General features: G+C 36.3%; 2 protein-coding genes across 2 annotated transcripts in view; one reads left to right on the top strand and one right to left on the bottom strand.

The window, feature by feature from the left end:
* Nucleotides 1–20,988, top strand: part of MYBPC3 (myosin binding protein C, cardiac) — a 77,582-nt gene extending 56,594 nt beyond the window's left edge. The window contains exons 22-33 of the mRNA XM_029284628.1: nt 282–441; nt 1,794–1,898; nt 4,588–4,776; nt 7,263–7,397; nt 7,996–8,163; nt 9,014–9,102; nt 10,858–11,053; nt 12,712–12,851; nt 14,315–14,474; nt 16,167–16,303; nt 17,865–18,051; nt 20,921–20,988. Of these exons, the coding sequence (XP_029140461.1) occupies nt 282–441; nt 1,794–1,898; nt 4,588–4,776; nt 7,263–7,397; nt 7,996–8,163; nt 9,014–9,102; nt 10,858–11,053; nt 12,712–12,851; nt 14,315–14,474; nt 16,167–16,303; nt 17,865–18,051; nt 20,921–20,988 (1,734 nt within the window). The remainder of the gene's footprint in view (nt 1–281; nt 442–1,793; nt 1,899–4,587; nt 4,777–7,262; nt 7,398–7,995; nt 8,164–9,013; nt 9,103–10,857; nt 11,054–12,711; nt 12,852–14,314; nt 14,475–16,166; nt 16,304–17,864; nt 18,052–20,920) is intronic.
* A 1,688-nt stretch (nt 20,989–22,676) lies between these two features.
* The window catches only part of MADD (MAP kinase activating death domain), an 84,808-nt gene continuing 83,298 nt past the window's right edge, over nt 22,677–24,186 (bottom strand). The window contains exon 35 of the mRNA XM_015818657.2: nt 22,677–24,097. Within this exon, the coding sequence (XP_015674143.1) occupies nt 23,990–24,097 (108 nt within the window). The 3' untranslated portion in view covers nt 22,677–23,989. The remainder of the gene's footprint in view (nt 24,098–24,186) is intronic.

Here is a 24,186-nt window from a genome sequence, read left to right as displayed (position 1 = left end):
AACAGGGCAATCTGGCCATGTGAATATGCCCTTGGAAGACCCCACTCCATTGCTTCCTGATAGCTTTTATCAGCTGTTTCTTCTCCAGACCATCTGTTAAAATGTACACAAATATTTTTGCCTATCTACCTATTTATTTCTCTCTTTTACACATTCAGATTATCATGGTGCAAATGCAACCTTAGTAATGTGTACCAAATTACTTAAATGCTAATTAAAAACTTGGTCCCGCTCCATACATCCACTGAAACTAACTAACTTTTTTTAAAATTTGCTCACAGCCATCTCCTGATTCGGAAGGCCGAGTCCATGTGGAAACATATGAAGACCACTGTGTGTTTACTATTGAAGGAGCTGAGAAGGAAGATGAGGGAATCTACAGAGTTGCAGTGAAAAATCCAGCTGGAGAAGATACAGCTGATATCACTGTAAAAGTTATTGGTAAGCAAGACAGTGGTGCGTTTAGTACATGAAGCAAGCCTTGTCAGTCATTCATCTGATGTCTTCATATTTTCTAATGGAGCAGAGACTCAACAGCTGGGATCACCTAGTTCAACTCCTCCTTTCCCTGTAAATCAGTGTTTCTCAATCATGGGCACTTTAAGAGGTCTGGACTTCCCAGAATACCCCAGCCAGCTATGCTGGGAGTTGAAGTCCAGACCTCTTAAAGGGCATAAGGTTGAGAAACACTGCTGTAAGTAAAACTCCAAATAAGGGAGAAACTTGCAATGGCTGAGTCCCCGATTTCAGTGAGTGGTTTTTAGGGAATAACAACTCTGTGCAATTGTTGCCTAAATTAGCTCCTTTTTTGCCATCTGGAATAAGCTGATAATAGTCTCAGAAACACTTACAATCAGTGGTGGGATTCAGCCGGTTTGCACTACTTCGGCAGAACCAGTAGCTATTTTTTTGTTGCCCAGGTCTAGAATGGACTTCCAGAAGTGGCATCCACACAGAGAACCGGTTGTTCATATATTTGAATCCCACCATTGCTTACAATCCAAGAACATATTAAACCCACCTTTCAAATATGTTTCTTGGTCACTTGGCTTGGCAACTAATTGTTCTCCTTTATCATTATTTCTGGGTTGAATAAAGTCATATTTTCTATCTGATGTCATTTAAAAATATAGCATGTGGGTGAAGTCTCAACAGATTGGCTTTCTTTTCATTTTTAAATATTAATCTAATTATACTATTTGTTTTACAGATGGAGAAATGTTGTGACTAATATAGTAGTTACAACAGGAACATTTCCCTTCCTTCAAAATGTTATTAAGAAACTTTTTTCAGTTTTAAGAAGGAATTGTTTGACAAAATGCCAATACTTATAAACAAGAATGAAAGTTCAATAAATCAAAAATATAGCAAACACTTGCAAGAGTGCTCATTCATAAGCTTAAGTCATTGCAGCTTCACTGAAAGATTTTTGGGAGAGAGAGAGAGAGAGAGAGAGAGAGAGAGAGAGAGAGAGAGAGAGAGAGAGAGAGAGAGTTGAACTGAATCCCTTCTAAAAAGTCTACTTTTTCCAACTATTTTGTTTCTACATGGGCAACCCAATATTGATGGGAACAGTAGGATTCTCCCCTTCTGAAACTTGAGATACTATGTAGCCATCATACTGTTGAATACCTCCTACTCCTGCATTTCTCTAAGAACCTTTTAAAATAATTCAGATAGGCAGCTGTCATCACTATACTGTGTAACAGCAAGTTCCTTAATCTAAAAAAGGTGATTCTGATAAGCACTAGCAAAAGAAAATACATTGATCTCATCTTTCACACCCTCTCCAGATATACCCGATCCACCAGAGGCTCCTAAAATCACTGATGTTGGTGAAGACAACTGCATAGTACAGTGGCAGCCACCTAAGTATGATGGAGGACAGCCAGTACTGGGTAAGAATCGACAATAATCTTAACAGAAGAGTTTTTAATTGCAACAGACATTTCTTGTCAATTACTTATAGGGTTTAAAAATGGCAGAGCTGTGAAGTGCCTTGGATGTGTTTGAAAAACATGCTTTGGAATGTGTGGAGATATAGCATCTGTCTGCAACTGCTTAAAGCAGTCCATTTTTCTGAAAATTGCAGCTTTGGGATCCTAGAAAACACCTGGCTACTATTAAGCATTGTAGAAAAGTGCAACATACATGTCTCATGTGCTCCAAAGCACCTGTTTGGAAGAGAATCTGATAGTGTTTTGATTTCTCTTGTCATTTCAAGGACAACATACCCACAACATGATACTCAAGGCATACAAAAGGAAACAGGAGCACCTTCTCTGTATAAAGTGTCTAGAATAGAAGCTCATAATAAAATATTCAACTTTCATGAACCAGTGGTTTCAATCAACTTCAGGAACTAAATGGAAAGCATAAGTAGAAATCACTCTTATTTCTTCTGCAGTTGATGTAGTGTGCAAATCATTCTTCAGTGCAAAAGTCACTTTTCAAACAGAGCAGCAAGTGTCAAGACAGGAAGGAATGGTCATCAGAACAGATAGTTTAAGGTTGCAATCTTATAATACTGGCATGGTTAAACACATTATGATCAGACTGTCTATCTTTTGGTGAAACTGTAGACAAAAATAACATTGCATTATAGAGTTCAAATGATTTTAATAATGCATATGGGACTAAGTCTCCTGTTAATATGTTATTTATATTGGCTGCAATGGAGCCATGTTCCTGTCCCTGATTCTGCTAACTCCACCCACCCACCCATTGAATGGCACCAGAGATCTGAACAGGAATATTGATTAATGAGTTCCAATTTGGGGGCTCCACATAGACCCAACACTTGAAATTCTAAATGAAGCACAGGCATTGTATTTCACATTCACATGTTTAATTTAAAAAGTAATGGACTTAATAGTATTTCTTTCATACAGTATACATATGCATGTAATCAAGCTTTTCATTTCAGTGTAAAAACAATTCTTGCTATCACTCACAGAGAAAACACTTCAGTTCTGAAGAGGACTAGAAGAGCATAAGCTCTATTGAACAATGTCAGATCTTCTCCAGAGCAATAGTGCATAGGATTGCCTTGCATAAACTTCAATCCTATATGTAGACCTTGGGAAGTCTTATCACATTTACAACTTCAAGTTCTGCAGCTTCTTGTTATAACTGGGTGTTAAAAATAGAAACTTGGGGGGGATTTCAATCCACATGGAAAGTTCACCCCACTTTTAAAGTTTAGATTTCTTAACTAGAGGAATAATCTGTTGGGCTGTTGGTTAGGCATGTTTTATTTCAGTTGGTGTGCAGGTGAGGGAGCTTTTAATAGTTTGGGTATTGTTATTGGGCTGAAAAAATGAGGTCACAATTTGTTAAATTACACAATAATATGTAGATTGTCTGTTTTTTATTTTTTATATAAGCAGATTGACTACTCAGAGATCCGGCTTTTGGTTAGATCATTATAACCAAGTGGGATGCCTTATAACTCTTCCATGTCAGCCATTATAGTGATAAATATAAAACCAGGGCTAATATAGGATTTGCTACTTGGGTCCATATCTCTCCTAAGGAATAGATGCTATCTGTCTCTCTGTCAGCCATAACAGATGTTTTCTTCAGGCTTTTACATTTCTCAGAAATGAGAGCAGAGGTGTTAATTTCAACTTGGTCATGGTGCTTCTTCTATACAGAATGATATAATGACACATTAGACAGGAGAACAGAGTAATAATAAATAAACCCCAGTATGACTTGTGAGTAGACTACAGAAAAACAAAGGATTAGAGTTCCATCCATGGAAGAGAGTCAACTTCAAATCAGTTTAACCACAATTGTGTGGAAACCTCAGGAAAAAGATAGAGTGACTTCAGAGTAACAATATGGTGTCTGACTGTATATTAGTAAACTAAATAAATATGTAATTGGCTGATAATTTAGAGCAGTTTTTAAAACATGCAGCTGCAAGACAGACACTGTTTAGTAAAATAAACTTGAATTAAGGCATGAAGTAAGAAAGGCAAAACTTATTTTTCTAGGAACTAAGAGGCAATAAACAATAAAATATAAATATTTTATAAATATTTAATAAAATAAATAACTATTTCTAACAATGTTTATAGTAATCTCTTTCTGATTAATGCATAAGCTTGCTCTTAATTAAATATCTCAAAAAGGCATTATTTTGTGATCTAACAGTAGTTCCAAAAAGTCTCATTATATGGTATTATCAATCCCTTCCTTTTAATATACAATATAAACAGCCTTGATCTTAGGAAATACTTACGAGCTACAAGGCATTGTAATGGCAAAGTGTAACTGGCTAATACTCAAGGTCAAGCTTTCCTTACATTCACACTATTTTTGCTTTTATCTCAGTTTAATAATTTGCTAAATAATAGAGCATTGAGAATCCAAATATTTAATGTTGCCTTCCCTAATCTATGTACATGAAGACTAAATGACAGATATGGATGCAATAAAATATGAAATATGGATGCAATAAAAAAATCTGATTTGAAATTTTCTGTACAGCAAAACCAAAATGGTTGTGTTGTGGTAGTTGGCTGCTATATGGCCCAAGGCAGTTCCTCAATACTCTTATAGTTTCTTTTTGATTTCCAGGATACATCTTAGAGAGGAAGAAAAAGAAGAGCTACAGGTGGATGAGGCTGAACTTTGACCTTTTGAAGGATCTGACTTATGAAGCAAAGAGAATGATTGAAGGAGTTGTTTATGAGATGAGAATTTATGCCGTGAACTCAGTTGGCATGTCTCGGCCTAGTCCTGCCTCACAGCCTTTCATGCCAATTGGTGAGTGTCAATCTGCATGTTGCATTATTTCTAATCCCTCCTTGAGAACCCAAGAAAGATATGAACAATTTTGAAGAGAGAAAATAGTTGTATAAATATTTAAAGTTTGTTTTTTTTCCCTTTTACCTGTCCTTGAAAACGAGAGCATGGAGGTTCCAGTTTCATAAAATTGCTGATGAATTTCTAACTGTTAAAATTAGAAGTGTGAGAGGCAAGCTAGGCTGAACAAGAGAGGGAAGCTAATTGACAGTGACCTCCCATTGCCTCTCAGCTTCCCCCATTCCATTATGGATGCAAATGCCATAGTAAACTACTAATGCCACCCAGTCCACCTCCCCAGTGAAGCTGTAAGGCTATCTGATTAAGAAAATATCCATGGATTTTCTATATATAATCATTATGACCCCCACCATTTTGTAGTAGTCCTTGAGTTAAGGGCACACAGTGTGAGTCATTGTGAGAAAGCAGCTTTTGAGAAATTAAGATACAGCAGTCATAGCAATGACCGAAGAAGTGGCTCAACTCATAGAAGTCCATGAAGAAGGAGAAGAGGCTTCTGAAAGTAACAGTGTGGAAATTCAAGACTCTAAGAATGGACAAGCAGAGAAAATTATATTTGAAGACAAAGTGATTAGCTCTGATCTTCAGTCACCATTCAACAAATGTACTGGTGAAGGAGAAGGAGAAGATCCAGTCCAGGAAATGGTTGAAGAGCTCCCACAGGCAACAGCTGAGCTAAAAGGTCCAGGATTTTACCTGATTACAAATAAGAGGCAACCTGCAATTCTGGAGATGAGGCACTGGGTTTGTAATGTGCATTTTATGGTAACATGCTCACATCCAAATACCGACGTGTGAGTGATGCACATGCTTTTTAAAAATTACTTTCAGCAACTGGCTTTAATTGAATGTCATTCCAAAAAGGCGAGTGAGAAAATGTGTTTCTCACAACAATGTTAGGTTGGGTGTTAACATTAGGTTTCCCATCTGTTGTGTCATTTTTAACCTTTTTGAAAAGAGAAGGGGCTTGTTATCTGTTGTATGGAACATTCTGTATAGTTGAAATATTTTAAACAGTGTTCACAATGTGTTTAAATACCGCAACATTTAAGCTGCCTGATTTATGATAAGCACACATATGGCACAAAAAAATAACCCACCTACCTTCTTTTAAAAGTGTTGTTCCCTTATTGCATGTAGTCTAAATGAAATGAGGTTGAATCAGCTGTGGAATGAGTATTATGCCACACAGTGAAGTGTGAAGCCTTTGTAGACTGAGATGGAAAAATATTTGGTAAAGAGGAATCTCAAAGATTGAAATGCAGGTCATGTGTGCAAAATATGTTTCAGATTATAAGCTGCTTAGAGCCTTTGAGAATGAGCATAGTATAAATAAATCTTTTAGGTACAATGATGATGATGATGATGATGATGATGATGATGATGATGATGATGATGATGATGATGATGATGATGATGATGACGATATTGACAATCGAGTAATATTAGTGGGAGAACTCTGCTCCAAAATACCTTAGTTTTATAACTACTGAACAAGAAAATTATTCTTCTCTACATCTGTCTCCCCAGTGTTGACTGCCAATTAGAGCAATATGATATCCATTCTTGTCCTGCTTATAGCTGTTAATTTTGGGGTTAAGAGCATTCATTATGCACATTATATTGACATGGTAGCTAATATATTTTTGCCTTGTCAGTGAGTCAAATTAGCAATTGTCACACCATCTACTTAGCCATATTCATGGGATTGTGAGCTCCAACAAGAACAATCTATGCTCCACAAGAATGCTTAAATGCTGCCAGTGCTATAAAATCCAGCAGCCTCCATCTTCGCTTGTTTTCAGCTTAGGAAATCCTGTTCTAAAGGTACAATAATGGCTATAATCTTCCAGACCTAAGTAAGGGATCTCCATGTGATGTTCATATTACTGCTTCTCCCACAGTTAAATTCTTCAGATCTTTAGTATCTTCAGTAGAGGTGTTGTTTTTCTAAAAGCGTGAAGTCTTCACCATCAAAAGTCAGTTTTATGGAAACTCTTTCAAAGTCTAAGATTCTTCACAGAGATTGTTTTAAGACAGTGGTTCTCAACATTTTTTTCACCATGGTCCCCCTTTTAAAATATTTTTTGTGGCCATGAAGCATGGCCACGGACCATCAAGATTTAAATCATAACATTTCTTCAAGCTTTTGTGAACCCCCTCTGATGACATCACGCCCCCCCAGAGGTCCACACACCATAGGTTGAGGATCACTGCTTTAAGAAGTTACTTCATTTTTGACAAATAGTTTGTGTGTCATACTATTTGTTAAAAAAAAATATTGTGCTGCTTTTATAGTTTTAAATTACATTTTGCAAAAGTTTAAAGTATTATAAGATGACATTTTAAATAAGGAAAATGAAAATTCCATTGTTGCTCAGCTTTAACATATCATGCAAAGTCTTTGGCTTGTGCATTTTGTTTAGCTCCCCCAAGTGAGCCAACACACTTTACTGTAGAAGACATTTCTGACACTTCTGTTACCTTGAAATGGAGACACCCTGAACGGATTGGAGCAGGAGGATTGGATGGCTACAATATTGAATACTGTAGAGAAGGATGTGAGTAAGTTCTGATGTATTCTGAAATACCTTCCAAGGAACAAATAACACCCATTTTACTGTGTTTACTAAAGTAGACATTGATCTTCAGGTTGATAAAGTAGAGGAGGAGGGCAGAGTAAGATGAAGGAATAATTAGAGAGATTATGGTTTAAAACTAGCTAATGTCATAGAGATTCTCTTTTGAGGGGCTGCCTATTTCCTAAAATGTAGATCACTGTGCATAGAAACAGAGATAACGGAATATGAGCTAACTTATAAGAGTGGGTATAAATTTACAGGATGAACTTTGTAGTTATGTATTTTGTTTGTCTCTCCACTTCCAGAGAAATGAGTAGGAACTAATATTCTTTGGTGATAGTAATTGTTACACATTTTTAGCTTGTCAGTCATTGTTCCTAAAATTATTACAGCAAATGTTAAAGTAATCTCCGATCTGTGATCTGTGCAATTTTCAATAGATCCAGTTTCAAAATGCAGTCTCTCCCTTCTCTAACTGTTCCTTAGATTTATGTTACATTTAGTTAGCAATCTCATAAAAACATCTTATAAAAACGTGCTTAAAAAAATCTAGCAGTTTCTTTTTTAATATCTGCAGCCACCGAATGGATTCCAGCTCTTCCTAGCCCCACTGAACGCACATCTATCTTACTTAAAGATTTGGTTACAGGAGACAAATTGTATTTTCGTATCACTGCTATAAATTTAGCAGGGACAAGTCAACCAGCAATAATCAAGGAACCAGTTACTGTTCAAGAGATCTTGCGTAAGTGCCTTGAGAAAATTCCTGAAGCCATTGATAATTATTTCTTTAATGAAAAGCTCCTTGGAGTACAAGGGAATATAAATTTGTTTATTGGAGTTCATTCTTCCTAATATTTTATATTCATCAGTCTTCTAATCTTTTTGGGCCAGAGGGAATGTTTTGAATTTTGAAAACATATTATGGAAGCTCCAAAAAATAATTGTCATGGAGGCAGTCATCCACTTACAAACAAATGTCAAGATGGCACCGCCAGTCACAATATATTTCTTTCACTGATGAAACAAAAATAAAATTCTCCAAGAATTGCAATAAATGTAGACTCATTAAAAGAAATCAATTTTTAAAGTATCTGACAAACTTTCAGATACTCTAATCTGCTTAACAGGTACCAAATTAAGTTTATAGATTTATTATTGTAATTGGGTTCCATGTTGGAATCTCAGTTTTAACCATATGAATCTGGCTTTCTAGTGTGAGTCCAGGATCTCCTAAAACTGGGCTGTACACCTGATTTACACTAAAACATGGATGCGCAATCTATGGCTCTTGAGATGTTTTTAGATTCCTACTTCTCAGTCCCAAGCAGAATGGCCTATGTTCATGGATATTTAATTGAACAATTGGAACCCCAGTGTGACATCTTCTTCCCATGTATCTTTGTAGCATTTGCCATGGCACAATTTTTTTAAAAAAACCCTCCAAGTAGTATCCATTAAATATGCTTAAAATTATGGTTTCTATAAATATTTAATACATATTGTCAAAATCATTTCTTACTTTTTTGCAAATAAAATATGTACAATAATCTAAAATAGATTAATTACCTTCTGACTTGATTTTTGATTTACAGAGCGTCCTAAAATTAGACTGCCACGCAATCTCAGACAGACTTTACTGAAGAAAGTTGGTGATACAATCAACATTGTTATTCCTTTCCAGGTATGTGATGAGATCTTTATTGATCATAGGGCAAAATATTACCCTTGTTGAAGAAACTGACAGTGGGCACAAGTATACCTGTGTATCTCTGGAGTAATTCTTGTCCCGGTGTCAAGAAATTTCCTCATCATTGGGTGAAAGCACATTTGATCTGTATTTTCATCCTTCCACCAAGTTATCTAAGTATTGCCCACCTCTGATGTAGCCGAGAACAATGTTTATAGTCATATCTCTATGTCTCTTCAACTGAGTAGATTGGCAGTATCTCTACTTTGCCACATTGCTATAAGAATGTTTGTAAGGAGGTTCATTGTCAGAAAGAACTTTGAGGAACAGCCAGTGAAAAGAAACTCTGTGCCATCGCTAAATAAGTTATTTCTGCCTTCTACTCCTAATGTGACAAGCTGCACAAAAGCAACACTTCTCAATCTCATAATTGTCAAAATATTTAAAAGGTTCATTTAAAATCTGAGGGTAGTTTTTCTCAACCTTGGCAACTTTTAAGATGTGTGGACTTCAACTCCCAGAATTTCCCAGCCAGTATGTGTAACTTTAAAATTGTCAAGGTTGAGCAATATTGGCTTAGATCAAAAGATAAGAGATAAAAAACTAGAAAGTAGATAATAATTTATTCAGGAGTTATGAAAATCTTCAACTCATCTTAGGAGGAACTGATCTACTCTACAATCCAAGTTGTTCAATTTTCCCTCTACTGCTCCAGTGCAACTGCAAAGAACGATTGGAATCCTTCATTCCCATTTTAAGTTATCCAAACTAGACAAACTGTGAGAAATTTGAACTGTTGCTTGTTTAACACATTAATTTTAAATCTCCTGGAGCAAATCTATCTACCTGAACCTCCAGGCGAGATGGGCAGCATGTAAGTTAAATAAATGAACAAATACATACATACCAATGTGTTCGACAGTGACTTGATGGCCACATAATAATAGAAAATTAAAGCTTTAAACTGAAGCTTATAAAATTAATTGTATTTTGTCTTGAATGGTATACTAAACTGTTTTTACTCTAAAATGGAGTAGTTTTAACTTTAAGCCATACCAGAGATGGGCAGGCATGCAGAGTCTGAGGGAAAGCTCGTTATTAAAACTCATTATTGTTACTAAAAACCTTAGTTTGATTGTGATGTCTGATTATGGTCATGATAAAAGTTAAATGATTTGAACATCGGCAAACATTCCATGCTTACATTGGTGATGTTAAAAATTTGATCTTTTGAAGGATTTGACTTTTAAATTGTTGAAATATATTGATGCTCTAAAATGTGCGTGTATTTCAAGTTCTCTGGTAAGGAAGAGATGGGCTAAAAGAGAAGAACTAACCTACTCTAGAGAATTACAGTCTCACAGTGATGAAAAGCATTTTTCTGCTCAATGTGTATAGATTGAAGCACACATTTTTTTTAAAGCAGATTCTTGACTTTCGGGCATCCACGTGTATATTGTTCCATGGTGATGACAAAAAAATTAACATCTTCCTAAGAAGCAGAAGGTGCTAATGAGAACTGGTCATTTTATAATAAGACAATTAAAAATTATTTTCTGATAGCTTCATTGTAGCTATATGTGAGGGCGATAGTTATATATTTCTAGCTATATATGCAAGAAATAAACCTACAGAGAACAGCTGTGAGAGAAACAATTTCTTCATATAAGGCAAGAGATTAATACTGTACAACCAACTACTGAAAATCAAATTTGTTTTCAGTCTGACCATTTTTCTTTCTTTTCACAGGGTAAACCTAGACCTAAAGTTATCTGGAAAAAAGATGGTCAGCTAATAGACTCCAAGGAAGTGGGAATACGAAACAGCAATACAGATACTATTCTATTTATCCGAAAGGCAGAACGTCACCATTCTGGAAAATATGAAGTTGAGGTGCAAATAGAAAACATGAGTGACAAAGTCACCATTACTATGCAGATTATGGGTAAGAAAATGCTGGATAATATTTATCTAAAACAGTTGTATCTCACTCTTCACGTGGAACAGCTTAATAGAATTTAGCTCATCTGAAATCAGGTTGAATTTTTTTTTAACCAATCCTTCTGCAAAATATACTGTATTTAGTTGTAGCAGGACTCTCAGCAATACAATAATTAAGTCTCCTTCCCATTCCTTGTTTCAAAAAATATTTTCCCATTGCTTGTGAAAAGGGCGATTGAGGAGTGGGAGAAGAGAAAAAAGCTCACCTTTTAATATAAACTCCATTGGATTGCTGCCTCTTTGGATGGATGATCAATCCTTTGAGCATAGTCCCAACCCAAGTTAGAAACCACAGCAGCTGCTTTTATTAGAAGAGTGTCAGAATTTCTGTGGTGGATTTCACAACTGAACTTAGTTCCATCATTAAACCTACAGCTACTGATACATAGAAAATTTGAGACAGTATAGAGGGTTTTTCTAGAACTATTCAATGAAGAGTGAAAATACTCATCCATTTATAAGGATGGCTATTGCAAGATCCATTTGAATTTTTGTCTCAGGAGCTCCTTTATATTATGCCTATAACAATGCAATCAGCTTTTTTCTCTGAGACAGAGTCTTATTTTTGAGAGAATTTGTTTCCTGTAAAATACAAAAAAAAAAAATCATCTGAAAGAATAGCAACCCAATCTGATATTCCCAGGATTAATTATTGATCATTTTAAGTGTTTAATGGATAATTGACTACAGTATCTCTAACAGGTATCCAGTTAAGAAGAATTAGTGGATGCATCCAATATTACATGTTGGGAGAAAGGGAGGGAGGGAAGGAAGGAAGGAAAGAAGAAGGGAGGGAAGGAGGGAGGGAGGGAGGGAGGGAGAAAGGTCATATAGCAAATAGCAATATTTAGATAACCTTGGCTGGCCTTGAGAAAGCTAAAAAAGGTCAAACCTGGTTCATTTTGGGAAAAAAATCTGAAGGAAATCCCAGATATACTGTATATCTAGGACAGGGTATTATAAGTGGCAAACCACTTGTATATTGTTTCCAAAAGACTAGATGTCCATGAGGAATTCAGAAGTCAAGTGTCATTCAAGGAAGATTTTTTTTATCTTTATTTTTATAAAGCTACACAATAAAGCGACACAATAATTCATAACCTTTTAGAACTGTTTTTAAGTAATATAGTATACTGTATATGCAAATTAGTATACTATTTTATTTATTTACCACATTTGTATCAAACCGCCCATTTTAGCTTCATGACTCTGAAGAGTTTACAAATAAAACCATAGAATATTATAAAGCGATGGAATTCAACTTCAGCCTAAAAGACATTGTGGGGGAGGTGAAAGGAAAAATATTAATTTCTTGATTTGCATTGATTAATGGTGAATGTCCATGGATTTGGAGAAAATGAAAGTTATTATTTGTACCTTTCTTTGTTGGAATATGGAGCCACTGAATACATATGTCACATCTATATTTGGTAAGGTAAATTTATTATAGGAGAAAAAATGGATGCAGAGGATTACTTGGAATATATCAGAACATGAGGTTATTTAAGCTGAACTCCACTTGTATCACATCTTTGTAAAAACACTGAGGAGCAGTTCTTGATTATGTACAGCTGGTTTTCTGTGGTGGATTTCTTTCTCCAGACAAGCCTGGTCCTCCTCTGAACATTAAGATTATGGACGTATGGGGATTCAATGTTGCATTGGAATGGATGCCTCCCCAGGATGATGGCAATTCTCAAATTACAGGATACGTGGTCCAGAAGGCAGACAAAAAAACAATGGTAAGAACCATAGGCTGGGTAAGGGTACATATCCATCCTAGGACTATGTATAGTCAATTAATACTTTCTGTAACAGTATGTGGGAATGACCTTGGGAGGCAGGAGAGAGAACTACAGACTGGACAACCAGAATTTAAAGATATCTTAGCACTCAGAAAGAGGGAGGGCATGAGGACTATTTCAGAAGGAACCTTCTTAGTTTTCCAATAAGTAAAAGGAAAGGAGGGGAGAAGTACTTTCAGTTTCAGAAGACTTTGTTAATGCAACTTTACAATAGAGATAGAGTTGGTATTCTTGTTTGTGCTTCTTGTCTGGACTACCTCGCAGGACTAACCCTTCCTACAGCCATGACTAATTAAGATAAGATGATGACTTTTTCAGCATTTTCATAGTTAGAATGAGGTTTGCTTGGGGAATTCCAAAAGTATATAATCAGTGTTTATATATAAAAAAGCCTGCTTCTCCTATCATTAAAACTTTTAGACCAGGGGTGTCAAACTCACAAAGTCACGTGATGTGTTGCAATGTATCGCAACTTTTTTTCATTGCCGGCAATGGGGTGGGCGCGGTTTTGCTATGATGCATCCGGCCTACGGGCAGGCAGTTTGACACCCCTGCTTTAGACTAATGAGATATAAGTAGAACACAATAGATATAAGCCACTCCCCTCCTTTTTATGAACACCTGTAGCTATGATAGAATTGTAAGAAATTATAATTATTAAAATCACAGTCTTGATTGCAAACAGTTGCTACAAGAATTCAGGTTCACCTGTCAACCCTTGTAAAGGAGCAGATTTTTAAGAAGAGACTGGACAGCCATCTGTCCGAAATGGTGTAGGGTTTCCTGCCTGAGCAGGGGGTTGGACTCGATGACCTCCAAGGTCCCTTCCAACTTTATTATTATTATTATTATTATTATTATTATTATTATTATTATTATTATTATTATTATTACTACTACTACTACTACTACTACTATTATTATTATTACTACTACTACTACTACTACTATTATTATTATTATTATTATTATTATTATTATTTCTCCACCTCTATGAGTTAATCATTACGCTAAAGGAAATGCTGTCCTCCTCTACTTTCTAAGGGCAACTTATTCCATTGAAAGGAACCCGCTTCCCTTTTTCAGTCTATGTGGCCAAAAAAATCCCAGCTGTAATTTTCTATTTGTTAGTTTTTCATGGAGAAGGCCAGAATGATTATTATAACTCCTGGTTCATTTTTATCTATAATAGTGTTTGACTTCTTATTGCACATAATTCAGCTTCCTTGTGTATGTATGCATTCATTGTCTGGACAGACATTACAGCTGGTTAACCTTAGGATCCATTATGGCTTCATCACATTTTACTGTGTTTCACCATGCTTATGTATCAAATGTCAGCTTTCAAAAAAATGTTGATATTTTAAGGTTCAGCACACTTTTTTTGTTTTGCTTTCCAGGAATGGTATACTGTTTTTGATCACTATCAGCGCATTAGCTGTGTAGTATCTGAGCTGATCATGGGAAATGAATACTATTTCAGGGTCTTCAGTGAAAACCTGTGTGGGCTGAGTGAAAATGCTGCAACCACCAAAAACTCTGCCTACATTAAAAAGACAGGTAACAAAGAGAAATAATACAGGCACTTGCCAACATTCTCATTAAAAATTATCTTTGTTAATGTCAGAATCAAAATAAGTTGTCAGATATTCTATGAGATGTCCACTGAATCTTCGCTATTCAAGTCAGTTAATTTTTGAAATAGGTATCATGTTGCACAATTTAGTATTCAATATATTGGTAGACGACCTATAGTGGTTTGGGCAAGAATTTCCACACCAGCATCTACCAGGGAGTCTCCGTCATGGAATGGGACAATTCGCCTTGACCAACTTGCCATGGCCAACTCGTTGGGGCCAACTCACCACGGGACAATTCATCATAAGACAATTCAACAAATACAAAAGTTAAATTAATATCAACAGAATCGTAGCCAATAATAATAAAATAAATTTGACCCAGAAACACAATGGTTACAATAATTTTTAAGAAAACCTGGTCCCCAATAATAAAAGTAACTGAAGGAAACAATTAATATAACATTGAATTGTCCTGCAGGGAGTTGGTTATGGCGAGTTGGTGCATGGCAAGTTGGCCATAGTGGGTTGGTCGTGGTGAATTGTCCTACACCCTTCCATCATTTGCCACTGAGATCCTGTGTTGAGCATCTTTAGCACACAGTTCAAATGGACTGCAGAAGAACATACATCATGGAAATCGCTTTCCTTTTTTCACTAAATCTCCCCCCCCCCAAGAAAGCTCTCCAATGAGATTTAAAAACAGCACTGTGCAAAACCTGACAGTATTTCATAGCTAAAGTCTGAAGGTAGTTACCATTTGATAGCTGAAATACAAAGACTCTTTAAAAATATTTGATAGGTAAGATCCAATGATCATTTATTTTTCCTAATTGAAGCCTGCCAATCAGATTCAAATCACAACAAATGTCAACTAGGGTTTACCTCTTTGTAGATCTTGTACATAAGTATACTTGTTCCCACTATTTGAACATACTTTAGACTCAAAATCAAGTTTGAACAAAAAGCAAGACTATAGATATAAATAAAGTAATTAAAAAAGACAAACTAGTAAATTAGATCTGGAAGTTCACATTCATTCCAGGCGTTACTCCAAGTGCAGAGAACAGCAGCGAAGATGATTAGGGGACTGGAAGCTAAAATATATGAAGAACAATTGCAGGAATTGGGTATGTCTAGGTTAACGACAAGGACTGGGGGTGACATGATAGCAGTGTTCCAATATCTAAGGAGCTGCCACAAAGAAGAGGGAATCAACCTATTTTCCAAAGCACCTAAAAGGCAAGAGAAGAAGCAACAGAGGGATATTAATCAAGGAGAGAACCAACCTATAACTAACAAGAAATTTCCTGACAGTTAGAACAATTAATCAGTGGAACAACTTGCCTCCACACTGGAGTTTAAGAGATTGGACCACCATTTGTCTGAAATGTTTTAGAGTTTCCTGTTTGAGCAGGGGTTTGGACTAGAAGACCTTCAAGGTCCCTTCCAACTCTATTATTCCTACCATCAAATTATTTAATCTTTAGACTAGTTTTAGATAACAACAATCGGAGAATTTCACAAGCATGACAGGAGATCATCTTGTTTTCTTCTGAACCTTATTAGCACTACTGGTATCCTATTTTAAATATTATAGCTGGAGGTTTTTAATGATTATTTTAAAATATTCCTGTTTGGTTTCCCCTCACCCTACCTCTTGTTCATGTTGCAGGAGCAGTTTACAAACCACCTAATTACAAAGAGCATGACTTCTCTGAGGTACCAAAATTCACCCATCCGCTTTCTGATCGTTCGGTAGTCTCTGGATATAATGCAACACTCAGTTGTGCCGTCAGAGGAAGCCCAAAGGTATGTCATACTATATCCTACCACTTGATTGTTAATACAGATTACTGTAGTGGGAAAATTACTACTAATGTGCTAGAGTGTATATGACAGTGGTGGCGAACCTATGGCACTGGTGCCAGAGGCGGCACTTGGAGCCCTCTCTATGGGCACATGTGCCATTGCCCCAGCCATGCCTCCCCCCATGACCCCCTCACCAGCAGCCGCCCTGGAGGAGAGTCTCCCCCAAGCATGGCCCATGCAGAACAGCGTAGCCAAGGATGTGGCAGTCAGGCAGCGTAGACAAGACTCTGCCCTCACGCCCCATCGCGCACAGTTGATGCTGCAAGGTGCAGGAAGAGGGCGTGGCCACCATGGCGCTGCTGGGCTGCCTGGACGATCTGCGGTGGGCCCTGGAGGCGGTGAGTGGCCCTGCGGGCAAGCGGGATGGGGGCGGAGCAGGGGGTGGAGTGGGGGCGGGGCCATTTTTTGGGCACTCGGTCTCTAAAAGGTTCGCCATCACTGGTATATGACGTCATAACATATAAATATATTGAAGCAATAGAAAATACAGGGGAAAAAATCCAGTTTGTAAGTGAGCCCTAGAAATAGGGCAAAGTATGTGTTGTTTCTAAGCACAAATATTTTAACAATTCATTTATAAGAATTTAGACGAGGAATTATATAAGATTATTAGAAAATCAGAGGCTTGAGTCAGAATGAGAAGATCATCTCTGAGAGAAATAGAAAAAAGTGTTTTTATAAAGAGGGGAAACCATAGTAACATTATGATATGAAAGTTGGCTGGACATAAAAATAAAGTAGTCCTATATCACCAATGAAATCAATGAAATCCCTAGGGAGGAGGAGGTTTGGTAAGAATGTCTGCTGCGCTTCTTGTGCACCCTGCTAATCTTGCCAGTGGATTCTGGGCCATCCTTTAGAATTTTCCAAAACTACAGGTAGTTGTGGACTTACTGTCGTTCATTTAGTAACCGTCTGAAGTTACAACAGCACTGAAAAAAGTGACTTGTGACTAGTCTTCACACCACTGTTGCAGCTTCCCCATGGTCACATGATCAAAAATCGGGCCCTTGACAACTGGCATGTATTTATGACAGTTGCACTGTCCCAGGGTCATGCCATCATCATTTGTAACCTCCTCAGCCAGCTTCCAACAAGCAAACTCAAGAGGAAAGCTAGACTGGCTTAATGACCACATGATTTGCTTAACAACTGCAGCGGTTCACTTAACAACTGTGTTTAAAAAGGCCGTAAAATGAGGTGCAACTCGATTAACAACTGCCTCACTTAGCAATGGAAATTCTGGGGTCGATTTCAATTGTACAGTAAGTCGAGGACTACATGAATACTTCTCATCTTTAGCAAATAACACATTTTTAAAAGTGTCAAGGACCTAACATGGATGAAATACTTCTTGAAGCAAACATGTTTGGGTTAAAAATGCATTTTGACCCGCTTAAATGTCTAATGTAATTTCTAAATAGCAAAGTAGATGTCCTTTCCTCTTCAAAAATGACCCGCTTCTGCTTCAAACTTATTGTTTCTGTTTTCCTAAACACAGCCCAAAATCTTTTGGTTCAAAAACAATGTGGACCTTTCTGGAGATGCCAAGTATCGCATGTTCAGTAAGCATGGAGTGTTGACTTTGGAAATCCGCAAGCCCAGCCCCTTTGATGGAGGCGTTTATACCTGCAAGGCGGTGAATGAATGCGGTGAAGCAGAAATAGAGTGTCGATTCGATGTTAGAGGTACTAAAGAGGATTTAATAGATCTATTACTTCCTAAAAGAGAAGGCTTTGAATTTGTATCCTTTAAAGGTTAACTGTGCAGTTTCATTTTCCTTTTGGATACTAAAAAATGATGGACTTATGAAGACTTATCTGCATGCAAACTGGGCAGGTGATTTACTCATTGCATACCTTTGTTTGCAAAGCTTTTTTTTTAGCAATGGTTCATAGCGGTTTTGTATTCCAATTCCAATGCAGAGAGAAAGGAATTTTAAGGTAAGGAAACACACACACTTTATGTCTGCCCTGTCTTTTTATGTTCCAATATGCATTTCATACCTTTTCTTCCACAAGCTGCAGATGAGGAACAACGTGGCATCATAACTTATGCCACATGTACTACATTCACTAGCAGAATCTCATAAAGTGGCACTTGTGTTCCCTGTGTACAGCAAATGAACCTTTTTTATTACGGGTACAATGACTTCCTGTACAGATCTGCAGCAACAGAGCTGCTGCTGAATTTACATTACTGTATCCCATTTCTGTGTAAGGAAACTGATTAAAGGCATCAGGGCAGAACAGATCAGGAGAAGGCTGAATATGCAAGACTTTGACCACAAGCAAAGCATGTGAATGTGACGTAGTAAGGGGCAGCAGACCAATTTATCTTCCAAACTCCAAACAAAACTTATCCTAAAAATAGAAGTGTGACATCAACTGGGAAATCAATCTCAGTATTTTATAATAAATAGTTAAAATGAATTGTTAGCATACATGAATACATGTATTGATGTTTCTCATTGCTTATTTCTTATTTTGGTATCTACAGCACCACAGTGAAATTCTAAAGAACTGGATATCAACAAGCCCAGATACAAAACCGAATTGTTTTATCAAACAAAAACAAACTTGAACATCTGGGAAAAATTGGAAGAGTCCAGCAACATGGAGAAAAACCAGAGAGATGTGTCAGCCCCTCAAAATCCTAAAATAGCTTCTGGATGTCAGAAATGCTCATCACTCCTGCTGCCAGGGAAATTACAGAATGAACTCAATTCATTTCTTGATGCAGTTTCAGTCTCTTGTGCTGCTTTGCTCCCAATGAGTAAGACTGTTGTTCTTGATAAGAGCTTCCACATACTCCCAGTTATAATCTTGCCAACCTAACAATGTTTGGTTACTAATGGTTTTACAACAGTAGACCCTGTTTGACAACAAGTGGGATATGTGAGATCTATAGAAAGAAAATCCACACCAAATGCATTCATCAGTTGTTGTTTTTAAAAAAACAAGTCTATTTGGGAATGAGACCACTTGCATCATTACATTGTGACTTAGTGCATATGCTTAAGCCTCACGTGCAAACAACTGGAGTGTAATTTTTCAAACTCTTGTTGTTTTTAATACAATATTGGCAGATAACTTTGGAAGCAACGATGAAAGCCTTCTAAAGGATGTGGCTGTTTTAAGAATTCAACTAGAGGTGCTCTACATTCCTTGGGAAGCACCTCTTTTGATGACTTTGTGCAGCTCTCCAAGGAACAATTTTCTGCTTGTCTTTAAAAATTGTTATCTAAGAGTTGAATTGGAAAAAATGATCGGGGCAAGATAATCTGTTGAGTTTATTTTTATTGTTTGTTAAACACCCTTAATGTAGTCTATTTACACATGGATTTTGCCAGCATAGATTTCACTTTTTAATCAAACAAATGGGTTTTATTTTTCTGAGCGTATAGTTTGAATTCAAAAATAGCAGGTTTTTGCATTATAGCTAAATTGCACAGACACATTCCTTTAGGAAAATCACTTATTCAGTAACAAACTGTGGGAGATAATGAAAATTGAAGATTTAATTGCAATGCAAATATTAAATTTGCATTGCATTTGCAAATTTAAAAATTAGGGAGTTTTAAATACTGCTAGATTAATTTGAATAATTTGTATAGAAAGATGTACGTGAATCCTGGGGCTGTTATCAGACACAGCCCTCAATACTTTCAGGAAGCAAATTAAGATTCTACCCCACTTCTTGGATCAGCCAACATGACTGGGCACTTTTTATCTTACCAGGTCCCAACCTCCTCCTGCTGCAATGATTGGCAGAAAACTTTGCCAGTCATAGGAGACATTAAAGACCTGACATAATGAAAAGTACCTAGAGATTTTGGGTTCAAGTATTCCTTATGTGGATCCGAAGCCACATCTGGTACTACATTAAGCACACAATCGGATACATACTAGTCTGAAAGAAAGCCTCAATGATCTCAGTTTTTCAGTTATGGATAAACATGTATAGAATTCTGCTGTTAAGAGATTGATCCTTAGTCTTCCATTCATAACTATAATTTGAAAAATAAGAGTAACATTATCTTATGGCTACTATTCCATTTTTCAAAGTCAATTCAAAAATTATTTTACAACAGCATCAGAAACTTTTAAGAAAGCTCTGTCCCCCCTTTTAACACATAGAGAATATATTCCCTGCGTATTTAGAAAAAAATGTACGTTTATAAACAGTGATATAAATACCGGTATATAAAGTACCAAAAATGTTTGTTCCATTTTCCAAACACAACACTGTATGCATAATGAAACCGCATTGCTTCTGCATAAAGAAATAAATACAATAGAAACTTCTCCTTTTCCATTTGGTTTTCAGAATAGTTATTCTCCTAGGCTGTTTGTGATTTCTTTGTCTACAAAGCATAAAAGAGGACTACCTCACATCCATAGTTCATAGAAAGTCGCAGACCCCTGCCTGAGAATAAGTCAATAAGGGAGTGCAATTTTTTTGAGCTTCCAAAGGCTACATGAAACAATGGCTCGAGTTCTATATGCCCATCAAGGGTATCATCGAAGATAATAAACTTCAGGTCAGACATGATTTGTGGCCTCAGCTGGTGTCGATCCCTCCTCACTGATGCTCACCCCCACCACTTCCATCCTTTATCTTAGAATTGTAATTGCAAAATCAAAACAGAAGAAAATTCTTACAATATGTTGTTCCCCTTTCATTATAAGAAAGTATTATAATCACAGAACAGTAAAAAATTAATGCAAAACATAATATTGCAGCCTGAACACAGTTGCTTCCAGTCTCCCATCTATATATCCAAGAGGGTGGCAACAGCAAAACCAAGAAGACTTTAAATAAAATAATATTTATTTGGTCAATGAACAGAAACATTTGAAAATATACTACCCAAAAGTATAATCAAATGAGTGAGCTAAAATAAATAAAGTAAAATCCTAGCATAAGAAGGAGTCTCTAAAATTAAAATAAAATATGCATTACTATAATCTATTACTTTCCTGTCCAAGTATAAATTTAAAATAATACATAGCTATGCTGAAATGATTTTAAGGTTACAATCTACTCCATTTTAAGAGAAGAATCCAGAGACATCAAAGTCCAACTACTGATATTTTCCAGAAGCTAATCAAAGGTCAGACATTTTTTTAGGACAACAAAGCAACTTAGAAGTCCTTACTTTTGAGGACACATCGCAACCTAAAATGGCATGTAGTAATGAAGTGGTAAGCTATTTTGCATCCACTTTTGCAATTATTCTTCGATTGAAAGGAATGACAAGAAGCAAACTAACTGAAATACTTGGTCTAAAAACAACTAATAACTTAAGATAACCAACCAGCGAGTAACTAAGTATTTAATTTGTATATTAAAAATAATATACAGTATGGGAAGAGAAAACAAAGACAACCAGAATCCACTATGCTGAAAGAGAAAAAAATAGTAATTCAAGCAAAGAAGCTAAGAGTATTTTCTTCATTATGATCAACAATGATCTTAAAATGAAAAATAATATGAGTTATGTACCAGTACAATGTTTATCAAGGCAGTCTAAGGAAAAGCAATAAAAGCAATAACTGCATAATGGCTTTTATTTTTTATATTGCATTTCAGTTGACTATGTAACTTACTTCATGTTGAAGTGTTACAAAGTTATAACATAAGGCTAAAAAATAAAGTGAGCTTACAGATGGAAGCTTTGCTCTGTTTTCCTTATGCAGTATAAAAAAAACCCAAAGGTTAAGAAACACCGTACTAGACTATAAACTGATTCACACATCCCTTTCAATTTCTGTACATTAGCTAAGATAGGCTTAAGCACTGGCAAAACTAGTGAGAATACATAATTTCACTTTTAAAATGAACTTAGTGAAAATAATGGAACATTTTGCAATCTTAAATATTTTTTACACTACGATTTTGGAGCAAATAATTGATTTGCATAATATTTCATAGTGGATCACAGATACAAAACTGCAACCTGTTGAACTCCATGCTGTTCAAAATTTACCAAATCTGCTGTAGGGTGAAAAATGTAAGAAGAAATATCCACCTCATTTCATTATAAGTGTGACACTAAGTTTGAATGACACCAAGTTTGAATTTTCTGCATCAGCTGTCTTTTTTATAAAGACATCATAAAGCTATATTGAGGTGCTTTCGTATTTAATCAAAATCTGTGAATCATAAATGCCCCCTCTTCCTAGATGGTTCAAATGAGAGTTAAATTGTGTATTTTAGAGATGGCCCCTTCAGTTTGAAGTCATGCATATGGTACACAAGACTAATAAGATTTCACAAGAGGCAACAGTGGTTTAATTGCATTTTATTTTAACATTCAGACAACTGTACACTTTTCTATAAATATATGTGGTACTGAAATATGTACATTTCTTCCCCCCTCCCACCCTTTATAGTGCAGTCATACAGATTAAACTGTGCAGAACAAGCTGAACATTCCTAAAGGCATGTTGCCAAGAAATGTTATCACTTCTGTGGTACTTTAACATTAGCCAGAGAAGTCTGCCAGATGTTCTGCAGTTTCTTCCCTACTGTAAATTTTCTCCTTCAAGTACCTTGGTGTATTTTTGCATTAGAATCCAGTGTAGTCCATGAAAAGTAGAAAGACAATTCATTTATTTTTCATCCTACTCAACAATTGTCAAATGGAAATTTACCAGAAAAGGAAAATTCATTACACAGTGACATTTTTTGCTTTTTAAAAATAAACATTAATAGACTGACAAAAGCCGTAGCTAAAGGGAGACGTAAAATGAGAAGATACAGTGCTACTGATACATTTGTGCATGCTTACAACTTTTAAATAACTGGATGTATCTCTAACAGTACACTGCACACACTCAGGCTTCACATGAATATCTCATACATTCAAGCCAATCATACTGTCTTGGTTTTGGTGGCTTTTCTCCTGTCCTCATTTAATTCTATACACTTATCATAAAGAAATCTATTTATGTCTATGAGTATATACTAGTGAACTGAACTGGAATGTCAGCAAAATTGTTGTCTTCTGTTTAAAATAGTATGTACAGTACATGCATACTGATCATTAGATCACTATTTAATCACCCCTGCATTATGATCTTTAGCCATTCCTTTGATGACACAATGACAGAAAATATACATATATTCCAACCCTTGATGGGGAAAGGGTTGAAGAAGTCTACAAAAGGGCTATTGACCAGGATTCTCTAATGACAACTTAGACATGGAAAAACAAGGAAATAAAAGTAAGCATCTGAACAACAGCACCAGTGGGTGATCCAGGCAAGAGTCAGTGGCTTGCACAATGCACACAATAAAAAAATCTGAAACAAAAGACATATGCTTATCAATTAAATAAACCATATATAACTGCCAATAAAAATAAGGGAATGTCATGTGAGCCATCTCGACAAACTAGATACAAAAGAGAAGGTGATAAACAGAATGCAACTGCTTAGAAGAATATCCTAAGCACAGGCCTGAATGTGCTTATGAAAGTTTGATTTCCATAAAGTGGATCTGCAGGCTAATATGCTCAAATGAATGGGGCCATATACAAAAAGTTTTCGTGTGAGCCTGTATAACCGCAAAAGAAAGGAGAAAATTGCATGGCAATGCCTTTCCCAACAAAAACATTGATCAGCTGGACACCGGACGAGGTGGTTTGCTTTTGCTTTCTACCTCTTTCCCACGCACTGCTGCCACATAGGAGAAGAGACACAATACCGAATAGCAGATCTCATGAGCCTAGAAGACATTAAAAAATAAGATAATCAGATGCTGGGTAGCAAGGTATATGTAGATGTACAGTTTCCTTACTTCTAGAGCAAGTATAA

The sequence above is a fragment of the Protobothrops mucrosquamatus genome, unplaced genomic scaffold (assembly GCF_001527695.2).
Source record: "Protobothrops mucrosquamatus isolate PMUCROS unplaced genomic scaffold, P.Mucros_1.0 scaffold775, whole genome shotgun sequence".
Taxonomy (NCBI): Eukaryota; Metazoa; Chordata; class Lepidosauria; order Squamata; family Viperidae; genus Protobothrops; species Protobothrops mucrosquamatus.
This window is presented reverse-complemented; position numbering and strand designations above follow the sequence as displayed.